The sequence below is a fragment of the Vespula vulgaris genome, chromosome 4 (assembly GCF_905475345.1).
Source record: "Vespula vulgaris chromosome 4, iyVesVulg1.1, whole genome shotgun sequence".
NCBI lineage: Eukaryota > Metazoa > Arthropoda > Insecta > Hymenoptera > Vespidae > Vespula > Vespula vulgaris.
The window spans coordinates 6,649,535-6,676,673 of NC_066589.1; the positions used below are offsets into that span (position 1 = coordinate 6,649,535).

Below are 27,139 nucleotides of genomic sequence, written 5' to 3' on the forward strand. Positions count from 1 at the left end.
ATTAACGCGATGAGCGTTATTATTTTAATGCTCGTATCTTAGCGGTGGCATGGCTAATTTACCGGTATTAAATCGATTCACCGTCTGCATTTTATGCGCACGCAAAATAGTAATTGCGGAACGAACGCTTGCAAAAGGACCGATATATATTTCCTTTATAGAAAAAAAAAGAATAAAAAAATAAAAAAATTAATAATGAATAAAAAAAATGTTACTATTTAATTAAATATTCGATGACGAATGTTAATTTGTTTTAATGATTATCAATCACATCCTATAATGAATTAATTATAATTTCAATTGAAATTTAATTCATAAATCATTCCGAAAAAATGCAAATCCAAGTCGGTAATGTGAAATATTTTCTATTATTTCTGTATCTTATATTATTCAGCAATGAAATTATTTCACGATAAAACGTAGATTGAAAAATCGTAAGGGAAAATTTTTTTCTTTTTTTTTTTTCACTCTTTTATATTACTTTCGTGCTTGTAACATAATCGGAAGAGCATACAATCTCGGAAAGTAAAGCTCATTTACCAGATTGATCGCCATTCGGCATCAATTTCCATCGTCGTTAACCACCCACCGATATACTATGTGTTTTCCTCGTTTACCGTCGAACGGATATGCAGGGGAAACGTTGACAGAAGTTTCGCGGTTTGTCCGACAGATGGCCCCCCGTTTAGGTAGCGTTTTCAACCCCCTAAGTCACGTCCCTAAGCCGGCTCTCTTCTTGGTCTATCTTGCGGATGCTTTTGGACATACACCGGATGAATTACCGACGCTGTGTCAAAACACGAGGATCACCCTTATGGCGTCTCGTATAAATAAGTACCAACCACTCTGCTCACCCCATACGATTTCTCCAAAGCTCTGCATTCTCCAAAGCCGGAGTTTGTGTTCTTCTTTGCGACACTTTTCTTTCCACCCCTTTTATTCTTTATACGTGAGATAAAAAAGTGCTTGGTATCTTGGCAAAGTGCTCGGAATAATCGTAAATGGAGATAAAGAATGGAGAGTGTTTTATTTTTGAGTAGATCGATGGATATTGCATTACGATTGAATATTAGAGTTTTTCATAGTGTAATAGTTATTCAACGACTTTGTATCTGAACGTTTTCATTGCGTTGGGAATATTGTATAATAATTGCAATACAAACTATAAATCATTGAACGCTTCCAATAAAACTTTTATCTGTTCTAGGAAAGAGAGAAATAATTGTCACTGATAATCATCCGTCATTCACACGTGCTATGAAATCATGGAAGTTCAGCGATAGAAACGTCTTATTTACATTTCGAGATAACCAGAAGAGAGATGTGGAATTCGCAAGTCTATTAATAAACGAATCTACTCGATCGTCAGAGAGAAACTATCTTATCGTTCTTCCCACACGGACGAACGCGAATATTCAGAAACAATAGAATTTCATTTAGCATTATTCCAGTGCTTAGACATCGATCAAAATACGTAATATGGTTTTACGGTAAATGCTGATACGTTTACGCGTCATCCGGCGACTTAATGACACGTTTCGGCCTTGATTTCACGTACGATAGATGTCCAGACTAATTAGTAATATTTTGTTGACTAATAAGCTTCCTGCCAGCATGCCTTTCCGTCTTTCGTAATTAATGTACGAAATAATTGGCGATACATCGAACGGTGCCTTGTCTATTGCAAAATAAAGATAGATAGATAGATAGATAGATAGATAGATAGATAGATAGATAGAAAGAGAGAGAGAGAAAACGTTTTACGCTTTATTAACTTCGCGTCGTGATTATATATGAGTCCCGATAATTTCCCTATTAAAATCAGTATTCCAAGGAGGACGTTCGTCATAATTTTACTCGGTCTATCAGCGATATACCAAAGACTCATCGGGATCGAACGAGCAGAGAAGCATTAGCTATTTAATGCGAGCCTCTTTCGAGCTGGCTAATTGATGGCTGGATATTAGCTTAATTGTAATTAGTCGAAATTACGGCGATCCATGAGTCTTCCACCGAATCTTTGACTTTCAGGGGTATCTTCCGCTAATCCTTCCCTCAAACGTATACTTTCGAGAAACTTTCAACGATTTGAAAGCCTTTCGGTGGCCTCTTCAAGTCGTAAGAAAGTCGAGCAGCTCGATGCAACATTTATTACTGCTGGTGAACGAGGGTTCTAACTTCCCTCTCTTTCTTTCTCTTCCTCTCTCTCTTTCTCTTTTGAATTCTTTTCGTAAGGACTTTGATCCTTAATGCAGCTACTAAATGTTATTCCTTTTACGTCCCTATCATCGGCTCATATTTCGATGATATATTGCCGCTCGTATGTGACGTAATAGCCTCTCTTCGAGCCGTAAGTACGCGTTTAAACGATAAATCTCGGAAGTCACGGTAGGAGAGCCTTTTCATTTCGGGACATGCCTCTTATCGATATCTCCTTGTACGGGCAGGATGTCAAAAAATTGTCATGTTCTCTTGAGAATCTGCTTTCTCGGAAATATTGTCATGAGCGTAGTCTTTTTTCCGAAAGAATAAGCAACGGATTTCTTTTTGTATTCATTTATGTTTCTTTTTTTTTCATTTCTTTTCTTTTAAAAATTCGTTTCCTTTATATTTTTATTTTTATGTTTTATTCTTTTCATACACCATCGATCGTTCATACTCTCCCTAATATCTATGCATTAGTCTTCGATCAATGGTACGATCGCCGTTCCCGATCTGTTTGTGTTGTTTCTAGCTTATCTCAATGAAGAATTTATGTCGTTTCTTCGCGATCGATAAGAAGGTGATAAATCTGCGTGACCTTTCACGGCCGCTTATAGCAGTCAACTTAGACCTTCATCGTTGTTCGTAAACAACGTGACAAATACCTTACTAAAGTCATTAATCAAATTACTATAAATTCCATCCGTATTTTTGTGCTCTCGTTGCGAACTCGAACGAAGCTTGAAACAATGTCGTCGGTTTGATGACAAATTAATGAACGTTTCTCTTGGAAAAACGTGGAAGAAATCGTGTTATGCTTGCTACAATCATTATGAAACTCGCAAGTTTTTCAAAAGAGATCATTCACGTGGAATTTTTTTTTTCCTTTTTCTTTTCTTTTTTTTTTTATTATCGCAATAAAAGATAAGTTAGATCGTTGATATATGAAAAAAAAAAAATGAATTTCTATGGGAAAAGTCATTGTTTCGTTTCACTTTCCTTTCTAATTTCGTCTATCTTGCTTAGAAATGAAGATAATTGCAACGATCCCGACAATCGTCTCACAGACTTTGTATGTTGACTATGTACATGCATTTCAGCACTCATTCGTTACAAGCACACTCTGCTGATCCACGCTTCGTCACGGCATCACGTGACGCGGTATGTCGCCAGTCGCTTTATTTATAGAGAAACTCGACGATAACTCAAACCCGTTTCTCGGGAAAATTCATTATTTGAAGAAGACCACGATTTCTTTGTCTTTCAATTTTCAAAACGTAGCGGTAACGTTTTTATATATCCTAAGTACTTTCATTTACAAAGATTCGATGATCTCGATCGTTCGAACAATTTTGTAACGATTGCTTCGCTTTGTGATTCATTTTCAAATAAAATAAAAAAGAAAAAGAAAAATGAAATAGAAGGGAAACAAAAAACTATTCGGATTGAAAAAATGAACTTTTAATTTCCGATTCGTTGAAAAATAATTTGTTCTTGAACGTATAGGTGTATGTTCACTGCAAATAGTTGATATCTCGAACATTCGTCGATCCTAGAACAATAATCGAAGTTGTTGGACGGAAAGTTACAATAAGTAAAATCAAGGAAGAAAGTCGTAGCCTTTATATGGGACTTCGCGCGAAATCAAGATCTTGGTTTTAAGGCGGGGACACAGAGGTAATGGCGTGTGCATTATTCTGATAAATCGCCACGGCTGGCGTCAAAGCTGAGTTCGAGCTGACGGGAACCCTAGCCAGAACCATATCTATAGAAGCTCAGGGTGATCCCGTTCGACTCGCAGAGGCAATTTAATCGAAATTTCTTTTCGAAGGTGATCTTTTTTTAATCGCACCCGAACGAGATGCCGTCAACGAAAAATGGCACGAACGTACAACGTTTTTCCACGTCCCTTACTTTTTTCATGCATCGAGTACGAAAAGTTCCAAAGAAAATCTTTATAATCGATCTGTCGTTTCAATTTCATAATATTAACTCTAACGTTAATTAATTATGACTCGAGCGATTAGAAATCCGAATAAACCAAATGGAAAGGAGAATAAGTAAGAATGAAAAAAGAAGAAGGAAAAGGAAAGTGAAAAAAAAATCTGGTAAAAAACATTTCGCATAAATTCTTACAAATCAACTTTCTATCCAATCAAGGAGAACATTTGACGAGATAATAATCGCAACACTCGGTCATTATACAAAAGGTACATAGGTAATTAATAACTTCCTCGTTCCTCGTGTTACTTTGTATTCGACTAGACGGTACTCGAATAGATTTTCTTGGAGAAAAGAGAGAAAGATAGAGAAGCAAAGAATGAGAGAGAAAGAGAGAGAGAGAGAGAGAGAGAATGAGATAGAGGGAGAGAGAGATTCGAAGAGGCGAGGTACGTTTTGAGATATTCAAACGAATGGCGGACGTTGGGACGACACGGCTACCGTGCATTTGTCCGTTCGTTCCGGCGAGCAGTTCGTATTAATCCGCCGCTAATGAACGGTCGACGATCCACGCGCGCTTGGAAAGGCTCGTTTCGAAAGGCTCGTAGCAAAGAGACACGTAGAACGTCTATGTATATGTGTATATACGTATGCATGAAAGGGAAAAAGAGACAGGGAGAGAAAGACAGAGAGAAGGATGCAAAGGCTTTCATGGAGATACGGAGGACGGTTCCCTCATTATGCTTGTTGGCTCGACTCAATATTTAACGCGTCTCAAGTCGTTCGATCACCTTCGATATCTCGACACTCTCGAGGAGACTCGGATTAGCCTGGCGTTTACCAAAAGATCCACAACTCTTTAGTTGCATCCGCATCTCCGGAGTAAACCATTATTCTAGATCACCTTTGCGATTCTCTTATTAGACGTTTCGCACACCAAATGTAAATTTAACGCTTTTATTCCTTGCTATCCTTTTAACAGGGCATGAGTTTGCAAATGAGTTATAATACATAGTTATATATACATATGTATATACAAGTTAAATTTTTTAAATCAAGACGCTCGAATATCTTGGTACACAACGCAAACAAAAGTTGTTTGATATTGGGTGGCAAAGGCAACAGCATTATTAATTTCTAAGATTCGGTGGACGTTTCCAAGATTATTTCGCGGTCAAATTTATTCTTTTACTCCGTACACTTTAATCGTGGGATTTTGTTCTTTTTAACGTCGATATTAAGCAGATCGTTTATTTCGTGGATAATAAAAATAACTCTTGCAAGTTTATTTGACAGGAAATGTTAAATGCACATCGATACGGAATATCACTTTTTATACTTGGTCGTTCGGATGTAATATTGATATATTTTATTGCATATATAAGATAATTTCTAAGTAACTATACGTTATAAAATCTTAATTATAAAACGGTGGCACGTTTCATATCAGGATTTTAGATTCAAGGACAAAGATGTTTTATGACTATCATTCCTGACCTGATCTCGAGTTTGATTTCGGTGCCTGACCGATAATTAGTTAATCAGTCAGCATCAGGATGTTTTATTCAAATGTAGTAGAGGGCCAAGGCGATGTTCAGCAGTTAACAAGGCTCTTCGTTGAGAATACGACTGATTCTCTTTTTTATCCTTGCTCTTACCCTCTCTACCCCTTTGGTCCTTTTGGTTCGAGCACTTTTACGCTTACCTTGTCATTAATCGTTCGATTAAGTCGCCCGATAACGCGACTATTTCTCTCTTTCTCTTTCTTTCCTTCTCGTACGCGTTGCCATAACTCGCATACGATGTATACAACTTCGAAGATGAAGAAGCGAGGAAGAAGGAGAAGTAAGACCTAACGACCGTCGAGACCGGGAAACCTACAACCGCCTACCTGGTATATCGCAGTCGCTTTTTCATGCCGGATCCCTACACGTCGCGTCGTGTGCGCGTGTGTTCATTCACGCATCCGCCATAACTATTTTTAACAGGATGCTCCTCGTTCATGTATTTTCATATGGGAACTCAGACGCATTGTAATTTCCTATTAAAAATATTCATTTTGATTTCATAGAAAATGTTAATACCATATAGGTGTATGTACACTTTGCTAATATAATGAATAATTTCATAATTACCCGAGAGGAAGTTTGAACGAGTAATAACGAAGATATTAGGATTGAAACTGAAGCCGATGTCATTGGCCCGTAACAGCAAACACGAAGACAAAATATATCACGAAGTTTGCAACTGTAATGTTCTCGGCTAGAAAATTCGGCCGACTTTATCTCTCTCTCTCTCTCTCTCTCTCTCTCTTTCTTCTTCCCTCCTCGAAAATTTATTTTAATCGCATGGCGGCAGTCGAGCGAGCTAGAGAATAAGATAGAGATGGCTGTACTCCAGAAAAAAGAAAGATGAAGAGGAATACAAGCTTCTCTCTCTCTCTCCCTCTCTCTCTCTCCCTCTCTCTCTCTCCCTCTCCCTCGATGAACGTTTCTCCACTCTAAGAGACACGTGTCAACGCGATAAATCGTACCGATGTCCGACATACGGTTTGCTTTGGACGGTAAATTCGCGTGCTCGACGGCGAGGGACGAGAGAGAGGGGTATACAATGATGCGAATTTCGCGAGAAGTACGCCAAACTACGTCGGGGATGATCTCGAAGGCGGTAGAAGGGAAGAAAGAAGTCGAGAAGCATCGTCGAGATTATATGAGGCGCGTCCGTTCTCTTACAAGCGCTGATCTTAAGTGCAACTATGTCGCTCTCTCTTTCTCTCTTTCTCTTTTTCTGCATTGGTCTCTAAGTCTCTCTCTCTCTCTCTCTCTCTCTCTCTCTCTCTCTCTCTCTCTCTGCTTAGCTCGTTATTTACCAAGCAACATCCTTCTGTCCCTCACAGAATATAAGTCCTGTACCCTTTTACTTCTCTTCCTCTTCTTGTTCTTCATCATCTTCATCTTGGTGCAGCAAGGCGAAGCGGAATCGGTAGGACGACCGCATCGCCACGCATCGTTTCCATCCGCACCTCGAGCGATTATTTGTTGCTTCCGTTACAGGTGACTATTTTTAACTTAGCTTTCTATCTCATAGCGTTAGCTCTCGAATAGCTTTCGAATGATCTTAATTTTCAATGAATTCGTTAGCATTGTTCGTTGTTGTAATCAACGAACGACGGGATATCAAAGAAATTTAAAAGATCACACGCGATTTTCATCGTTTGTTTTATCTCTTCTACTTTTTACTTTTATTTTGATCGACCAACATTTAAAGAATATTAATGTGCAAGGAAGAGAAAAAACATTCTCGTACGCAAGATTTCGTGAAGACATTTTCATCTAGTTCGTCTAATTTTTCAATTCTTTCAAGTAAATTGGATTTACGAATCGACTTTTATTTTCTATCCTCATTGTCTGAAAAAGTCACCTAAACATGAAAAAAAAAAAAATAAAAAGGAAAAAGAATCGTAAAGGAGGAAAAAAGAAGGAACAGAAAATCCGGACACGTTCGCAGCTACTTGCGGATAATTAATAACGCCGGGATCAAAAGTGCGGGCACTGAATGTTCGCTCATTCACAAACGATCTCTCTTCGGGGCTGGATGAATGCGGTCCAGATCGTTACAAGGGTATTCTCCGGGCGTGCCTCGTACGGGTGTCTTCGGGGTCAATACCGACGGTTTGTTGAATACAATTATTAATGCCATCATTAAGAGCATTTACCATTTTTAATAGGAACGATCGGCAACGTGCATAAATCACTTCCATCTCGCGTCTTTTCTCGCTATCTTCTTTTCTTACTTTTTTTTTTTATTTCATTCTTTTCTTTCCTTTTCCTTTCACCGTTACCCTTCGAGAGAATTTCATTCTCAAGAAGGAACGGAGAATCGTAAGAGCTCTTCGTGATAACGATAAGAAGAAAGAAAGAGAGAAAGAGAGAGAGAGAGAGAGAAAGGTGCGCGAAAGTAAAAAAAAAAAGAAATAAATATAACGAAACATTGTTCTGATAGTTATTTACAGCTTATTCGTTCTAACCAACCTTACCACAATCGTCCTTTCGTTATCAGTTTGACTACTTAAACGAAAAAGGGTAAGCGATAATTACGCGTCACCCTTCTACACGTATGTACGATCTCGTAAAACAAATATGGCGTAAGGAGGGAGCGCTATCGTGCATTCACGACAACTTTATTACCAACGATGAGACAATTAGCTGCTGTCGGCTTGTAAAAGGGATAGAAGGAATACAGAAAGAAAGAGAGAGAGAGAGAAAAGAAAGAAAAAAGGAAGAAGTAGAGCAAGACAAAGTGGATTGCTCATTACGAGCGCATCGAATCTTATCGTTTGAAAATCTTCGATATCATGATATCGATATCATCTCGATCGGAGAAGAAGCAAGTAATTTGCCTGGTACGTCGGATATCGAGGCTAATAATGGCAGATCCATCTACATCTCTATCCTTCTTCGATCATGGGCTCTGAAAAAAGTTGCTTCGAGCTATCCGGATATCTCTTGGTTAGAACTGACCCTTATCGGCTTATTAAAAAGAACGTGGTTGGCTTAGTTTATCGAATATTCTCTTATCAGCCCTTTCTATCGGTCTCTTTTCTACGCTACGTATTGTATACATCCCTCCTCTCCTTTATTTTTTACGGTCTTTAGAGCGGCGTATCTTAACATGGACCGGTCATTATTTAACCGAGAGTAATAAAGTTACGCCACCAATTAGTATAATACGTGTTCATGGAAGTTATGTGTATACATATGTGTGTGCGTGTATGCGTATGCGCGGGAGCTACGAGAGAACTCCTATCGTTCTTAAGATCGACTTCTCCTCTTCGTTGTTACGAGAGGTGAGGAAAGGGTAACGATATAGATTTAGTTTTAATAAGATAATAAGTAATAGGTTTGCGTTCGAAATGAGCTTGCCTTCTGCTCACGTCCGGTAAGTTATGAGAAGATCTTTTCAAAGATCGTTTGAGTCCTTGATCTCATGGTATATAGCTACTTATTTCGTATATATTCATGGTTGAATATTCGTGATACATCTATTATATATGATAGAAATTATATCCAACGTTTTGCATAGGCATATAATAAAAAGAAAAAACGGTTGATTAATTATTTATATGCATCGCTCATTTTCTGTCCCCTATTACTATGAAAAAAGAAGAAAAGATGTATCTTTGTTAAATTATCTGAAAAACCATTTATCTATGTTGCATTGACAAATCATTTGGGTCAATTCGAAGAACTATTGAAATCAGGTATAACGTAGTTTTGCAAAATAAGTTGTATGTCCGAATAGATTGGACAATGCGATTAGGAACGTCATACTTAGGTGAGTCACACACGTGTCATGCGTTATTATGGTAGCGTAAAATATAAGAACAGAACGCATCCATCATAAGCTTCATTTGTAACATCGTTTGGAATATCATAACGCTATATGAGCTTTTAATCGACGTAACGCGAATATAATAAAATGACATTCTAAGATAAATGTATAATTGTTTTTTTTTTTTCTATCCACAAAACCTAAATGTTCTCGCCTAATAAAATATAAAAATGTTTGTCTTCTTAATGTCCAATATTTTCGAGGAAAATAAATGATTCGGAATGCAGAATTCTTTTTTGCATCATAACATTGATCGATGATAATCGATACGCAATATACATACTTAATTTTATTTTTCTTTAAACGTAATGATATATCAACAACGAGTGCTTAATAATATATTAATAGGTTAAACAAATAAATATAATTCATTGTACATTATTAATGTTTGTACTTTTCATTAGTAATACAAGTTGTAATTAACGTGCAATCGGTAGCAGATTGTTGTAAAAAATCGTTTACGCGTTTACCTTCAAGATAATTAAATAGCTAGCATCGAAAGTCATTTATCATCGGTTGGCTATCTTACTTCGTCGAAGAAAATGACGTGTTCTTTCATTTACACGCCGATCGTAATAAAAAGCTCTAAACCTGTCAACGTGTGAATTTTAAGTTATTAAGAAATTGATTACCGTAAGAAGTATCGATGATTATGATTAATGAAATCTTTACGCGTATCCGATAAAACAATCCTTACGTTCCATATTAAATCTCAAAAACATTCTAAACGAAACCCTGTGAACCTTATGAACCTTGAAAGTCAACAATGTCGTTCGTTGAAAGACGGCTATCGTTTATTCTTCGAATGGATCATTCCGATCGCATTGGCGTTGACGAGTACCCGAGGTAGAATTAGATATAAAATCTCTCGCATCGTAAGGAAACCTGAAGAAACGAGGAAGCAGTGTGTGGATGAATGGGAAGTGTGAGGGAAGCGATCGAGGAGAGAGAGGTGGGAGGTATGATGGCGGCTGCCAAACGGATCTCGGTTACGTCCAAATAGAAATTCAATTGATCTTGTCCGGTAGTGTCAGGCAATCCATCTTGCTCCTTCCGCCACGTCTGGAGGCACGTCTAAGTCAGATCGGAGGAGGACTCGAACGGGATGAGGAGGACTGGAGGAACTTTCTGTGTCCTTCTCTTTCTCTCTCTCTCTCTCTCTCTCTCCCTCCCTCTCTCTGCCTCTCACTCTTTCAGAGTCAACCGCGACGCTTCGCCGACTCTACACGATTCCATTCCTCGGCGAAGAGAGAAAGAAAGAATAAAAGAAAAGGGGACAGCTGTCCAACTGACCACCAAACTACCCATTAATTACGTTCCTGGATATCCACTCACACTCGTTCGCTTGTTTGTCTCTTACGTTCTCGTACTACGGTGCTGAAGGATGCGAAAGAAGAAAGGGAGATTCCTGCACCCTAAGCTTCGCTAAGTTTCCAACGTGAAAGCCTAGCAAGTTCGTATGTTAGGTAGGTATAGAAAAGTTGCTTCTCGGCAAACCGCGAGACAATCTCGTCCCTTTTCGTATTCCCATTCTCCCTACCCTTCACCTAACCGTACTTCCGGATTCTTCTTATTCTTCGTCGGAACGGAATCGAGGGTTCGCTTTGGAGCCAAGCTATGACGTAACGCGAGTGATTTATCGTCATCTGGCATCGGCGCATTCACTCCTTCTCGACTCTACGAAATCTTGCATAATCGACCGTTTAAAAAAGTTTCTGAAAATGTTTAGAAATAGCTTAGAGAAAAAACGAATCAATATTATAAACTTGGGATTAATGTTACGCTATATAATAAATTAAAGTTGCGATAAATGCATTTGTAATCGAAATAATCAAAATTCATTATTCATAACTGGTATATTTCGATATAGGCATAGTGATTTATTTTCTTAACAAAAATATACATAAGAAGACGAACGAACGATTTTCGCCAAGCGTATCGAATATTCAGAATGCGTGCAAAATTTGGGAGTGGTTCGAGTAGTGCACTGTTAACAGAGAGGGTTTGTAAGAAAGGGGAGTTGTAAACGCACTCTTTTGTACATCAGAAGAGCCAGCCTGCTTTCCGGTACACGCAAAACTCTCATTAACTTTGGTCGCATGTTGTACGTTTTCTTTTCGAGTTGTTCTACTTTTCGCTACACCGACGTTACCATACTCAGATGTTTCGCCCGATATTGCATTAAGATTCGATCCATTTCCATTTATCTTCGAATTTTAATCTGGATATACCTCAATCAAAACCGTTCATTGTAAGATATTATAGTGATAGCCTATAAATACTAAAAATGATAACTGATTTAATCTGACGATTATTGACATTTCAAAAACGAACGATCGAAATTTCAACTCAAGTGTCCAGATTTAAACAATCCATCGATTATTATCTATTTTATTTTAATGTTTTTTTTTTCTACTTGGTTTTAACCTGATTTTTTTTTTTTACACTTATCACTTACGATTAGAGTGTCCCAACAAATCGAGCGAAACATAAACCCATTAAATAAAATGAACGTAGAACTAACCGAATAATCATTTTCTTCTAATGTCTCGTATCCCGACAAAAGAAAGCAGATCTCCGTAACAGAACATTTCATAGAAATACACAGATCGGCAGTTTGTGCGAGCGTGCCAGGAGTCCAAGTAACAAACCGGGCAATGCATCGTTAGCTCGAGCAGCCTGGCAGATAAATGACGTGGTCGCCTCGCATCTGACGTGAATGAAGTCAGGATGGCTTTACCTACGCGGATATACAAGGATAGAAGCAAATATACGCCTATCCCACGTAGACCTCGACGACGAGAGCAACCGAGTCTCTCGCTATCCGAGTGATCCCAATAACCGGCTAATGATACTTTCAATGCCATCCGATAAACACACTTTCATCGAACGAACCAACCAAGAGACGTTCCTTTCGTATTTCCAGTGGTATTCAAACCATTTTTACATTGTGGAATTCATTTAGAACGAAATTTGTAAATTATACGATTTATCTCTTTAAAAAAAATTTAAGAATATTACGAATGAAGAGATAGAAAAAGAATTATTTTTATTTATCATCACTTTCCGTGTAGGTAGTAATTAATATTTCATAAAAATTATAAATTAGAAACTCTATGAAGTGTCTTTCTCCAAAATTGATTAGCAATATTAAAATATTACATTTAGATAGTCGAACAAGATTTACTGAAGTTGTGAAAGCTTGAAGATCACTGGTCGTCTGGAACGAAGCCGTTCACGTCGGACGTTTATCACGAAGGGAAGGAAACGTCGCTTGAGAAACGTCCTACGGACGAGTATTTAATGTTCCCGATGCGTATTAATTAAGATAATTCAGATTAATATTGATTACGGTACGATGAACGTGCAGGCATCGTTTGAAAATGTTAGCTGTTAGCTGAGTCAAGTTTTAATGCAGTTTGAGATCAGATATTTGATGTTCGTGTTTGTACGTTCTTTGAAAAATTAACAATGAAAGTCGCGTTGCATTTGTAAATACTCGGTATATCATCTTATCAGGGTATATATATATATATATATATATATATATATATATATATATATATATAGAAATTAAACAGATATACATGAGACACGAAAGAAAGAAATGTTTATTTTTAAAAGAAATATATGAGATACTACAAAGGTGGACATGTACAATATTATTTCTACAATCTGATTTACATGAATGTGCAATATTTTATCTAGTAATATGTATACAGAATAATCAGTCACATTATAATTTATTAAAAATTACAGTAAACACTAGTTAAATATTTATTATTTAGGATGAAAAAGATAAATCATACATTGATATTAAAAATATAAATCTGAATAATCATGTCCCATCATTATGTACGCATCAATAACTTTTCGTTACTAGTCCTAAGTAAACTATTACGATGTATATGTATATTTACTAATAATTTTATTGTTTGTCTCTAAAAGGGATGACAGCTTGTCACATGATCGAAAGAAAATGAGAATCATTGTGTCTCGAGATTTAAGATGAAGGAGACCGCATCTTGCTAAGAAAAAGGTTTACCGATGTTCAACTTGAACGATATCGATCCTAGATTCGTTCCATGTAACGTGTTTACTTCTCACCAAAGATATCTTCTCTTTTTGCTCCAGCCGAGCACCCCTCGGTTCGTACTCAGCAGGGGTGGGTCCATGATGCTACGCGGCATGCAGGATTGGTGGTGGTAAGGAGAGGAGGAGGCAGATCATGGAATAGAACGCTGGGAATCTCATTTATCATAGCCAGCCCTGTCAATCTCCAACGCATTGATAGGACGATGGTCTACCGACTCCACCACCATCGTCGCCTCTATCGTTCAATATATTTAAATTAATCTTAATACTATAAGCGTTCTCTCATTTTTTCAGAAGCAACAATATCGTTTTTTTTTCTTCTTAAAAATCTTTCATCTTTCGTTCAATGCATGTTCTTTTTTTCTTTATTTTTATTTCAATTTATATTTCATTATTCTATTATTCGAATAATATAGTAGGAGTAAACAAGTAACAGGAATTAGAAAGTATGATAAACAAATACGTAGTTGTTACTTGAGAAAGTCACCGCTGAAATTGGATTACCTTTCAATATCTATTAATATACTTTTAATCTTAATCCTATGTATACTCACTGTGTACTTAAACTCCTTTGTGCTGTAAGATTTCGAAATACGAAAATAGAGATTTGAAAGTTGGAAAGATTTGAAGGCGGATATATGAAAATCCCAAAGAGAGACGATTCAACAAGCTGGTACTTAAGTCGAGATTTTTCCAATATGTCCCTCGAGAATAAGAAAAGAAGGATAAAAATATGTAGGGTACGAAACGATAGTTAAAGAATCAGAAGCTAGTTAATTTTCAACAATATTTACTCTTTGGGAGATGAACTCTTTTGAAACATTCCCATAGGGACTAGCATCGTATAAATATACGCATCGAAAGTGTGCATTTCCTTGTTGAATTCTCTCTACCTACCTACCTACCTACCTAACTACCTACCTACCTAACTACCTACCTACCTAGCTGTAGTATATCAAGATTATCCTCTTCTCCAGTCTCCAGCTAAGAATTTCTTTGCGCACGCGTACGATATTGCAGTCTGTCAACACCATTTGACAAATATATTTACTTTTTCCTTTCTCATTATTGGCATTTTTCAATCAATATATATAATACACTCGTTCATATCACATACAAATCGTGACATCCATTAGCAATTATATATAACTTATAATAACATAATCATGAAATGATATTGTTTACGTGATAAAATGTTATATATTTTAGAAAAGGACATCCATTTTTTATATTTAAGTCGTTAAAGATTCAAATTAATTTTTATCGTAATATTCGTAGCAAAATCGTGTAACAGTTTTTTCGATCGTTCGAAAAGGAAACAGAAGCAATGCAGTATCGAGGATGCGTCGAGGAACACGAATTTCTTTTTTGTCTTGCTCCTCGCTACCTTTAAGAGAAGATCGAGCTACCCTTAAACGATTGCTCAGCAGTTTTTCCGCCACGCCCAGAACCGCCCGCTCACTCCCTCCATATATTTCTGCCATTAGCACCAAACCTGCGGATTAACGGTGTCAATTTTGTAACAATTTGTTATCCGTTGTCGTGAGAAAAGAATTTTTTTTTTATTTTTTTCATCACATACTTCTTCTCTTTGGAGTTCGTTACTTCTTAAATATACCGGGTGTAAAAGTATTTCTTTGTCATGCCTTCTACAAGTGATTATGTAGTCTATAAATGGCGAAGATATACAGTTAAACAGAAAATTGCCGCAAAATTGACCTAGACTGTAAAATTCAAGGTGAACAAATTTTTTTTTAATGCTATATATTCTATTTATGATGTAATAAATCTTATTAAATACGTAAAAGTTTCTTTGGAAAACAAATATTTCTGATAGTTGATATTACTGTACGTACTATATATAGATGGGACACAATGACAAGAAGATAAACATTAGAGAGATACGGTAAACACGTTGAACCTTGAGATACATAGACCGCAATAACCGCAGTGATTTCTAGTCAGTTGTCGAGTGAGTTTCGGATTCATGGAGAGAAGAAGGAACAATTTCTGTCGTTATAATGTACTTTAAATATTCCGTTTTATTAACAAGTCGTTTAGAAATTATTATACAGTCTGTTCTTTTTTAATTATTTACATTCGAATAAAAATATCGCGTCTATAGAATCTGTGATACTACAAGAAATATTTATTTAACCAACGATGAAACTTCTGCATCGTTTTATAAGAGAACGCTTTAATTGTAGCATATTGTCACTTTCGCAGTTTTCATCTTTTTGGTAAGTATAATATATTATAATGAAAAAAGATTTTGAATTTCTTACCTTGAATTTCAAGGTTAAGATCAATTTTGAAGTAATTTTTTTTTTTAACATATCTTCTCGTCGCTCATTTGTTATAGAAGCATTTCTTGCATAAGCCATAACACAAAACTTATCTATCTACACCGGATACATACTTTAAAACGAAAAGTGATGCCAATAAATCTCTGGTGGGCGGTCGAAAGAATATAAATCAGAATTATTAATTTCGCGGAGAAGCACTTGTAATAGTTAAAGTTTGATGTAAGATCAGGTGTTAGATTTTGAACGCAAAAGTTGATAGCATATTTCTCGTTCCATTGGAATTACAAAGCGTAAATATATCTATGGCAAAGTATTTAGTTCGATATGTGTGAGAGCATGTACGAATGTGTATCAGTTTGGAAGGACGAATTCGAAAAATACCTAAACATTGCATTACGTGAGAAAATTTGTATGATTGGCTACGACGAGAGAATTAGAAAGAGTGGGAAAGCAAATGTTGGCTAAACGAAAGGAATGTGAGTTTATTAGAAGCAAAGAGTAAAAGATGTGTTAGAGGAAATCCGAACATTTGTTTTTCTATAATAAATTGTTGGCTATTACAATTTTCTCACTAAATCTAATTCTAACATCCTACACATCATACTCGTTTTAGAAACGTCCTTCTTTTTTTCAAAATGTTGACTAATATTATTTTGACTTGAACTATTAGAATTATTAGCAACGAATAGCAACGTAGAATATTATTAACGTACTTGTTCTGACAAAAATTAAATTTGACTTATAATCTTCCTTCAACCCCACCAGAATTAAGCTTAATTTATCTGTTAGTAAACAAATTTTTTCTAATATGTACATATATATATATATATATATATATATATATATATATATATAATAAGAATAAGAAATATATTAACTTCAATGATAGATATAAAAAATAAAAAATAAGAAAACGAAATATTTCTTACATTTTATTTATAAGTAACGATGAGATATGTATTAGAAAAAAAAGTTACAATTCGTTCGACGTTCACGTTAATACGTTAGCTTGGTGGATCGGAAAAAAAGATAAACTAAGTATCGTGCTTCCTACCACGACAACGAAACAGGACACGGAATTAAGCAAACTACCTGGATGACACCTGGAATGACGTATTGCAGGAAAGTGAGCGGAGTTTATATTTTACAAGGTTGCCTCGTAAATAGCTTCGTAGCTTAACAACCGAACAGCTCGAGGACAAGAGCCGCACGTTACCCCAAGCAGTGCCGTAACACGCGACACCCTCGATGAACACCTTATGCTATTTTCAAGTCATCTTAATCATCGCTTATTTATTGCTCTTTCAACGATGATAGTACCAAAAGAATAATGTAAGTATATTTTGGAAAGATATCATTACAATTTTTTTTCATATATATATATATATTAAAAAAAAAAATTTTTTTTATATAGAATCAGTTGATCGAAAACAATTTTTTTTCAGCACTGTGTTGACTACCTTTCGATATGTTCTTGAAAATTCTTGAAGGTTACTTTCTCTAACGGTTCCAAGACATATTTATTGTTGATTTTATAGCACTTACTATAAACAACGTTATGTCGTAAACATTTATTTGCCGTCCGTTATGTTCCGTTGTTAATCCAGGTAAAAACGAAAGAAGAAACATTGCTTTAGGCACATCCGAGACCTTTTCTTTTGCCACTTCTTCGTGTGCCGGATTGTCAACGAGGCAGAATCGTAAAACTTTCTCTTTGCACATTTTGTACGAGTGTAAAATTTACGTTTGGCTTACATCGAGTTACGTTGAGTCTTTCCGTCCCCGGTCCTCAACGATTTCGACCGTGACGTCCTTTTAAATTTTCAAAGGCGTCCTGAAATTTTGTTTCTTTTTCTAAACCATTCAATATATAAGTAACTTGTCATCTTGGCAAAAGGTTGTTGAAGGATAATCCGGAAACAAAGAAAAAAGAAAATAAAAACGTACAAAGATTGTTCAGTATAGCACATTCCCATGTTAACATTTAAAATTATTTTGTTAGAAATTATTTATTTCGTATTTATATATGTATATATATATGTACAAAGTAAAAGACAAAATATAATATTATATCGATTTTATACAATTTGTCCGTATGCGACAAAATTCAAGCATGAAGCAATGAATTTGATAATTACTTAAGGTTCACCCGAATTAAACGGAACGATTTTTGTCGAGACCGCTGAATAAAATTGGGGATCCATGTTCCGTGAAATGAATCATACGTTCAAAAGACGACATATGTGCCCCTGTTTCCTTTCGTTCCCTGGAAAAGGCAATAGGGAAACTTTGATACCCAAGAGGGGGAGGGGGCGGCGCTCCAGCATCCATTTGGAAAAATTGGGAATATCGGGATCAAGCCAGACGGTTTGCTCGCTATTATTCTCGGATTGATTTATATTTTGTTTGCTCTGCACGGTACCACTACTGTACTGACTTTTTCGATCCATGGATCTGTCTATTAGCAGGAAGAACGATAAAACGTTCGGTAAAAACTTTCAATCATTATATTGTTTGATTTGACAGTGTTCCATTTTATATAGACTTCTTAAAATTCAGTGTTGCTAACTCTAAAGCATAGATCATTAGAGAGATCGTAGATACGTATAGAGCCAAGGATTTTGTCGAATCTTTTCAAACAAACGGGTGAACTTTAAGTAAAATAAAAAGTAAATATTTAAATGAAGATGATATAGTCAAAAAAAAAAAAAACACACGCAACAGATTTTTCGGATTATAAATAATCCACGTTTATTTTTATTAATATTATCACTGTAAAATTTATTTATTTTTATCGAATTTGTCAATATTTTCTCTTTTAATATTTTTTATTTAATTATTGTTATGATCTATAAAAAATGCATACATATATGCATATATATATACATATATGCATATTTATATATATATATATATATATATATATATATATATACATACATATATATAAAGGAAAGAAAAATGATTTTTCTGTGATCATTTTGTTCAGATCTATAGAGTGGGGCAACAATTATTCAACCATTGAAAATGAAGTTAGTATTCAGAATCATTTGCGATTCGCCCTCCACGCAATATCCTCGACTTTTCTCACAAATATCGTCCTCAGTGCATTATTATTTATTATCGTAAGGATAATAGGATGGATTAGATAGATTAGGAAGTCCTTTCATAGAGACTAGTAGACTTTCGCATACTTATACTAAGAAATTTGATGATTGCAATGATTATGTATCAATGCCTATGTCAAAGGACACACGTATCCATCTCCATCGGTTGGTTGGAATTTTCTTAGCTTCAGTTATCTCAGTCCAGAAATTTTTATGACAATCTTCGAAAATGACATCCATGAGTTTTTTATTCTTTAAAAAGAAAAAACAGAATAAATAATAATATCAATACTTTTTAACTTACATCATTAAAACATATTTTATATAAATAGTAATACTTACATATTTCATAATATTGCTATTAATCATGAATTATTTATTTGCGTATATGATTATCATGCATTGAATCGTATAATGTATTCTGTTAAAAAAAATTTGTCGTTTCATACCTACATATTATTGTTTTCGGAAAACTTCATCGTGTTATTCAAATCATTTTTGTTATAAAAATTTAGTGGATTCTGGAATCAACTTCTCGCTTAGGCATTATTGTTGTAAGGGATTTATTGAAGAATTGCTTTCGTTATATTTTCTACCGTAGTGATGAATGTTATTGTAATGGTCAAATTGATGTTGCTGCTGTTGTAGATATTGTATGTTATTAATATTAGATATTGTATGATTGATATGATACTCAAGAATAGGATCGTGTAAATTTTACTGCATTAAAGCCTGTTGACGAATATCGTTGATTCCACTGTTGATTATATTGTTTATTATACTAATAATTGTAATGCTGATAATATTGTTGATAAATTTGTTGGTAATGTTGTTGATTTGTTGTCCGTATTGCTGTGGTGTAGTTCGCTCATAATTACTGACCGTTGTTCGTGATACAGATAAAACAGGATGGGTTGGATTTGATACTGAATTGACATGCGATGCAATTCGAATAGTTGATACACTTCGAGTTGATGAAATACTATTGTTTAACATTGTTTTATTCGTAGTTTTATTTGTGATCATTTGACTTTCTTTCTTAGCTTTCATTCGTCTATTTTGGTACATAATTTTAATATTTCTATGAAGATAAAAGATCAGCCATTTCCATACGACGTTTTCTGGACAAATATCGTGATGGATAAAATTCTTTTTTTAATTCAAGAGTTTGGAAACGTGAATAGGCTAGTTTTGTCCGTTTGATTTATTTTTTGGTCCCGCTGAAACAATAAAAGTTTGGATTGACGAATTACTAAACTAATGAAAATATTTGAAAGAGATTTTACAGAAAAATATAACATTCTCTCCTGATAGTTTCAACATGAATATAGTTTAAATAATATAATTTTTTTGGAGTTAATCGATAGTAACTGTTAGAATTATTAGATTTCATTCATGGATAATCAAGACAATGAGGTTTAAATTGACGTTCTGTACGCTTGTTAATTTCATTACAAAACTATTTCTTATTGATCTCTAATGTCGAGTAATTATATTGTTGCATAATTTCGTAAATTGTTGATGAAACATGTGTACGAAGATACGCATATATTTGGATATTGTCCGTGTTTAATTGACAATGATTTATTACCGAATCTCTGCTCTGCCTCAAAAGATAATCTCTTGAACTACATCTTTTCCATTTTTTAATATTGCTTTGCTCTTTATAGTTTATCCAGAAATCCATCTATTATTTTCATTTTTATTATCGATAATTATTTTTAGTCAATCCTTCGTTGTCGAGTCTTCTTTCTTATTTGTTTGTTGATTCCTGTGTTTTCTTTCTTGCTTGTTTGTGTAAAAGTAAGTCGAAAGTGTACAGAATTTTTTGTTTTCGAGAAATTCAATTATGAAATTTTCTCAAGTACGTGTATTTTAGAGATAACGAGATACGGTTGAATGGGTTCTTTTGCACTCGGGCGTCATTTTTCTATTTACAAATCATTATAACAAAATTTCATTACTGGGTATGAATTACATTACCGCACTAAGTTACAATAATACGGACAGAGTATCCAAGTACAAAGAAATCCATTCATCAGACACATATATATAGGAATAGAAAATAAATAGTATAGTCACTTCCATGTTGCAATAGAGTTTACAAAAAACTGGCTTTAAATAACACTGACGATTGCTCGTTTTACTAGTATTTATTAGAAAAGATTAAACCAAAGTACACTTGAAGCATGTTAACCAATATTTCAAGATATTGCGTCAATTTCTTCTAATCGATCTAAAATCTAAAGAAGTTATTTCGTACGATGGCAGGGACAAATTTCCAAAGATATTTAACAGATTTGCTCAGATTTCTTTTCGCAATTAATATCCACTTAACTATTGATATTAAATGGAGGATTACCGATATTAATTCGTTTAATAAGGAATATCTAAAAATAATATCAAATATCATCGAAAGTTTTATATGTAAAAATCGTCGATCTATTTCTTCCTACTTATCCAAGAAGAGGCGATCCACTCTCCTTAATTCGTCCCTTTTCCTTGGCCCTTATTTTTCTTTCACCGACGATGCGTCGAAACGAAAGTAGGATTAATGAAAATAGAGAGTACGAGGAGGGACGTGAGGAGGACCGCGCTAAATGCACGCGTATATACGACCGAGAAGAGAAAGAGAGGGTTCTGCAGCTTTGATTAATCGACGCCGGTCAGAGTTTCTAGAGAAAGACGTCACTCGCAAGACTGCCTTCGTCTAGCCTTTGCCACGTATTGTGTTTATCTTGCCCACTTACTTCAAATCTTTATTCCATCGTCTTTCCTTTTTATTAAGTAACAAAAAAAGAAATAAGTGAGTAAAGTCGAGCTATCGATTAAACGATCAAACGATTCAATTGGTTTTAAATGTATATGAAATGAATATTTATTTCTTAGAAATAATCTGTAAATGTGTTCGATGATTGATCAATCTATTGTACTTAATAAATTATTTAATTGTAATAATATACATATATATATATTTCTTTGTAATTAAAATGTTGAAACACTATTTGTTCGTTAACTCTTTTACCTATTGCTTGATATGGTCGATAATTAGTCTCGATGTGAAAGTAACCCTACGGATTACTCGTTTTAATAGTATTCAGTAGAAAAGATTAAACGAAAGTTCACTTGAAGCACGTATATATGTTTATATATAAATCGGTATATACAGGATGTTTTGTTTATCTCGAAATAAATGGAACATCCTATATATTCATTTATTTAAAGAGAGAAAAAGGAAGATAGAAAAATAGAGAAAGAAAGAGGGGAAAGAAAAAGAACCTCGACGTACGATCGCAGAACAATTTTTCATAAATTTTCTCGAAAATCACAGATATATCGCGTGAGAAGAATTTTCAGAACATACTATGAATCTCGCTATCGCGATGATTCGTAGGGGTGTTGCACACATGGCGGGATGTCGATTGTACGATCATTGAACAAGGACGAAGCGTTTTTGCGGGGAGTATTCAATGCGAGTTTTGTATCAATAGCGTTAATAGTGGGAGGGGACCTAGCACGAATCGAATATCGAAGAAGCAAAAGTGTCGGGGGTGGTTTGGCTTGGTAGTGAATCAAAGGGCAGCTGATGGAAAGGGGGACCTATGGCCTCCCTCGACGTATACAGGAGGTGTGCTATGGGGGTCCAAATTTTGCAAGCAGGGTAGGCCAACTTCCCTCTCCACTTTCTCCTTTTTGGTTTCGAACCGTACTGAGCAAAGCTCTTTGGGTTACACTGGCGTGTACAGTAATAAAAGTGAAAGTTTTTGGGTTGTCCCTTTTGGTACGCATTTAGCCCATTGAGGATGGACACCCCTGACTGTTGCAACGTTTAAATAGTCAGGAGACCTAGGAAAACGATTCATTTCGTTTTAAGACGCTTCAGTGTCTACTTCGGAATTCTCTTCTAGAAATCCACATAAAGTCTCAAACGTTTCAAAAACTTTGTAATGAAGTTACAAACCTTCTAACAACTTTGCTATAAAATTATAAACGTTCCAACGACTACGCAAGAAAGTACTGTGAAAGTGCAAGATAGAGTGCATATTAAGTGTAAGAAGAAGTTCGTTAAGTTCGTTAAGTGTATCTTCGTATTTCATATCATAATTAAAATGAATAATCCTGCATACTACTGCAACATGGAAGTTAACGGCTGGTCCTATCCAGCAATGGATCAAAAGATTGGAGAAGAAATGCAGCCAAATGCTAATGTCCAAATAAATCAACAGAATTTAAATTATTACATGGAACAACAAGAATTAAATAGTCAAGCATCACCGAGTCTCTTGGAAACTATTTTACGTCATGGAAAGAATGCAGTTCAGGATGGATATTCAAATTCGTGTGCTGACTCTGTTTCGCCGCAAAGCAACGATACTACATCATTGACAGAGGGATGCTTAGGACTTCGAGAAGCTATTGTGCCAATGGGATATGAACAATATCTCGCCCATACGCAGCCACAGGATTACGTTCATCCGATGATAACATCCACCCCTTCGACATCCACGCAACGACACCAATACTCTGCATTAATGACCGGTAAGAAATGGTATTATAATGAAATCAGTGACCGTACGGAAAACCATGCTAAGCTTCTTTGTTCAACCTATAAAAACGCTTCGTCCTTGTTCAATATTCGTACAATCGACATCCCGCCATGTGTGCAACACCTTACGAATAATCGCGATCGCGAGATTTAGAGATGTTCTGAAAATTCTTCTCACGCGATATATCTGCGACTTTTGAGAAAATTTGTGAAAAATTGTTTTGTATTCCGTACAATGAGATTCTTTTTTCTTTCCTTTTTTCTCTCTCTCTCTTTTTTTTCTCTTTTTTTTCTCTTTTTCTATCTCTTTTTTCTCTCTCTCTTCTCTCTTTCTCTCTCTCTCTCTCTTTCTTTCTCTAAGTAAATGAATATACAGGATGTCCCATTTATTTTGAGAAATCATTCTTGTGAGAAATTAAACCTATCAACAAAATTTTGTGCACCAACAAAATTTTAATCGAATATTTAAATGAGATATTCCAATATTTTAAGATAAACAAAATACCACGTATACGATGATTTATATATAAATATATATACGGAGAAATATAATTTAATCCCTTCTACTGAATACTATTAAAACGAGCAATCATTAGTTTTTTATAAACTCTATTGCGATACGGAAATGACTATACTATTTATGTTTTATTTTTATGTAGATGTATATCGGATGAATGAATTTCTTTGTACTTGGATACTCTGTTCGTATTATTGTAACAGTGCAATAATGCAATTCTTACCAAATAGCGATATTATTTGTAAATAGGAAAAAAATGTACAAGTACAAAAAATAAACTCACTCAACCGAATCTTAATATCTCTAAAATGTACACGTACTTGAGAAAATGTCATAATTGATTTTTTCGAAAACAAAAAAATTCTTGTATGAAAAATTGTCCTTTTACCTTTTCAACTTACTTTCGTACAAACAAACAAGTAAGAAAAGAGACACGGGAATCAACAAACAAGGAAGAAAGAACACACGGGAATCAAGAAACAAGCAGGAAAGAAGACACGGGAATCGACAAACAAGCAAGAAAGAAGACACGGGAATCAACAAACAAACAAGAAAGAAGACACGGCAATCGACAAACAAACAAGCAAGAAAGAAGACACGACAACAAAGGATCAACTAAAAATAATCATGGATAATAAAAATGAAGATAATAGATGGCTTTCTGGATAAACTATAAAGATCAGCAATCCAAAAAAAATGAAAAGGATGCAGTTCAAGAGATTACCTTCTGCGGAAGAGCAGAACTTCAATAATATATCATTGCCAATTGGACATGGATAATATCCAGATGTGTATCTTCATATACACGTCTTATTAACAACTTATGAAACTATGCAACAATATAATTACCCGACATTAGTTATCATTAAGAAATAGTTTTGTTATGAAATTAACAATCGTACGAAAGGTCAAGTTGAACCCCATTGTCCTGATTATCTATGAATGAGATCTAATAATTCTGAATTAGTATTGATTAACCCAAAAGAAATTATATTATTTAAATTATATCCATGAAATTATCAGGAAAGAGTGTCATATTTTTCGATAAAATCTCTTTCAAAAATTTTCATTACTTCAATATCTCATGAATTGAAACTTTTATTGTTTCAGCGGACGCAACCAGAGGACAAAGTAAACGTACGAGGCAAACCTATTCGCGTTTTCAAACCCTTGAATTGGAAAAAGAATTTTATTCTTCACGTTATTTATCCAGAAAACGTCGTATGGAAATGGCTGATTTTTTATCTTTAACGGAAAGACAAATTAAAATTTGGTACCAGAATAGACGGATGAAAGCTAAGAAGGAAGGACAAACTGCTATTAATCAAACGAGTAAAACAATATTAAACAATAGTGTCTCATCTACTCGAAGTGGATCAAGTACTGTTCGATCGCAGGTCAATCGAGTAGCAAGTTTATCAGCTCCAGTTTCATCTGCGTCAAGAGCCACGGTTACTAATTATGAGCAACAATCTATACCACAACAATACGGACCACAAAATCACCAACATTATCAACAAATTTATCAACAGCATTATCAACAATACAATTATCAGTATAATGAACAATACAATCAACAGTATTATGAACAACATTCGTCAACAGCCATTATAACGCAGCGCAATTTACACAATCCTTATCTTGCATATCATAATATAAATCATACAATACCTAATACTAATAACATACAATACCTTCACCAACAACAACATCAACTTAATCATTACGATAACATTCATCATGACGATAGAAGAAATAACGAAAGTAGCTCTTCAATAAATCCCTTACCGCAATAATGCCTCGGTTAGAAGCAGGATTTTAGAGGCCACCGAATTTTTATAATAGACGATTTGGATAACATGATAAATGTCTTTATACCGACGGAGGTTTTCGGTAAATGATGATATGTAAGTATTGAACAGCAAATTTTTTTTAACACAATATATTATACGATTCAATGCATGATAATCATATACGTAAATAAATAATTCATAATTAATAGTTATATAAGTATTACTATTTATAAAAAATGTGTTTTAATGATGCAAGTTAAAAAGTTTTGTAATTATTATTTAATCTTTTTTTTCTTTTTCTTTTTGAAGAACAACAAGCCCATGGATGTCATTTTCGAAGATTGGCATAAAAATTTCTGTATATAACTGGACTAGAATGATTAATGATGCGTTGAATGTTCGCTCATGTGGTGACCAAAGCTACGGGGATTCCAAACGGCCGATCGAGATGGACACGCGCGTCCTTTGACGTAGACACATCGACACGTAAACGATGCAACGATCTAGTTTCTTAGTGTATGCGTATGCATATATAGGAGAGTCTACTAGTCTCAGTGAAGAGATGTCCTATCTAGTCCAGAATATACGATAATAAATAATAATCTACTAAGGGCGATACTTGTGGGAGAATTGAGGGTTCTGCTTGGAGGGCGAGTCGCAAATGATTCCGAATACTGACTTCATTTTCAATGGATGGATAACCGTTGCCTTATTTCAGAGATCTGAACGAAATAACCAAAAAAAGATCATTTTTCTTATCGTTTTATTGTACACATATATGCATTTTTCATAGATTGTAATAATAATTGAATAGAAAATACTAAAAGAGAAAATATTGACAAATTCGATAAAAATAAATAAATTTTACAGTGATAATATTAATAAAAAATAAACGTGGATTATTTATAATCTGAAAAATTTGTTGTGTATTTTCAATTATACACCTAAATTACTTTCATTTAAATATACATATTTACTTTTTATTTTACTTAAAGTTCATCCGTTTGTTTGAAAAGATTTGATAAAATTCTTAACTCTATACGTATCTACGATCTCTCTAATGATCTATGCTTTAGAACTAGCAACACTGGATTTTAGGAAGCCTATATAAAATAGAACACTGTCAAATCAAACAATATAATGATTGAAAGTTTTTACCGAACGTTTTATCGTTCTTCCCGCTAATAGACAGATCCATGGATCGGAAAAGTCAGTACAGTAGTAGTACTGTGCAGAGCAAA

General features: G+C 34.8%; 2 protein-coding genes and 1 long non-coding RNA gene across 4 annotated transcripts in view; all 3 read left to right on the forward strand.

Moving 5' to 3' along the window:
• The window catches only part of LOC127063327 (homeotic protein antennapedia-like), a 231,010-nt gene extending 216,760 nt beyond the window's left edge, over positions 1–14,250 (forward strand). The window contains exons 8-9 of one of the 2 annotated variants that reach the window (XM_050992955.1): positions 13,483–13,573; positions 13,669–14,250. The gene's annotated coding sequence lies outside the window, so the exon portion shown is untranslated. The remainder of the gene's footprint in view (positions 1–13,482; positions 13,574–13,668) is intronic. The other variant, XM_050992954.1, reaches the window with a different exon arrangement.
• Positions 14,251–15,518: 1,268 nt separating this feature from the next.
• Positions 15,519–18,646, forward strand: LOC127063332 (uncharacterized). The gene is made up of 3 exons (XR_007781313.1): positions 15,519–15,869; positions 17,006–17,267; positions 17,381–18,646. It is a non-coding gene; the product is annotated as an uncharacterized LOC127063332 (long non-coding RNA).
• A 4,532-nt stretch (positions 18,647–23,178) lies between these two features.
• LOC127063215 (homeobox protein rough-like) lies at positions 23,179–26,797 on the forward strand. Its single transcript, XM_050992644.1, has 3 exons — positions 23,179–23,581; positions 25,216–26,012; positions 26,208–26,797. The coding sequence occupies exons 1-2, from the start codon at positions 23,179–23,181 to the stop codon at positions 25,899–25,901; spliced, it is 1,089 nt and encodes a 362-aa protein (XP_050848601.1). The 3' UTR covers positions 25,902–26,012; positions 26,208–26,797.
• The last annotated feature ends 342 nt before the right edge of the window (positions 26,798–27,139 follow it).

Excerpts from the sequence above, each read along its gene's own strand:
- LOC127063215 (XM_050992644.1), top strand. The coding sequence starts at position 23,179 with ATGGAAGTTAACGGCTGGTCCTATCCAGCAATGGATCAAAAGATTGGA. Across the intron at positions 23,582-25,215 it reads ATACTCTGCATTAATGACCG|CGGACGCAACCAGAGGACAA; the intron begins GTAAGAAATGGT and ends TTATTGTTTCAG.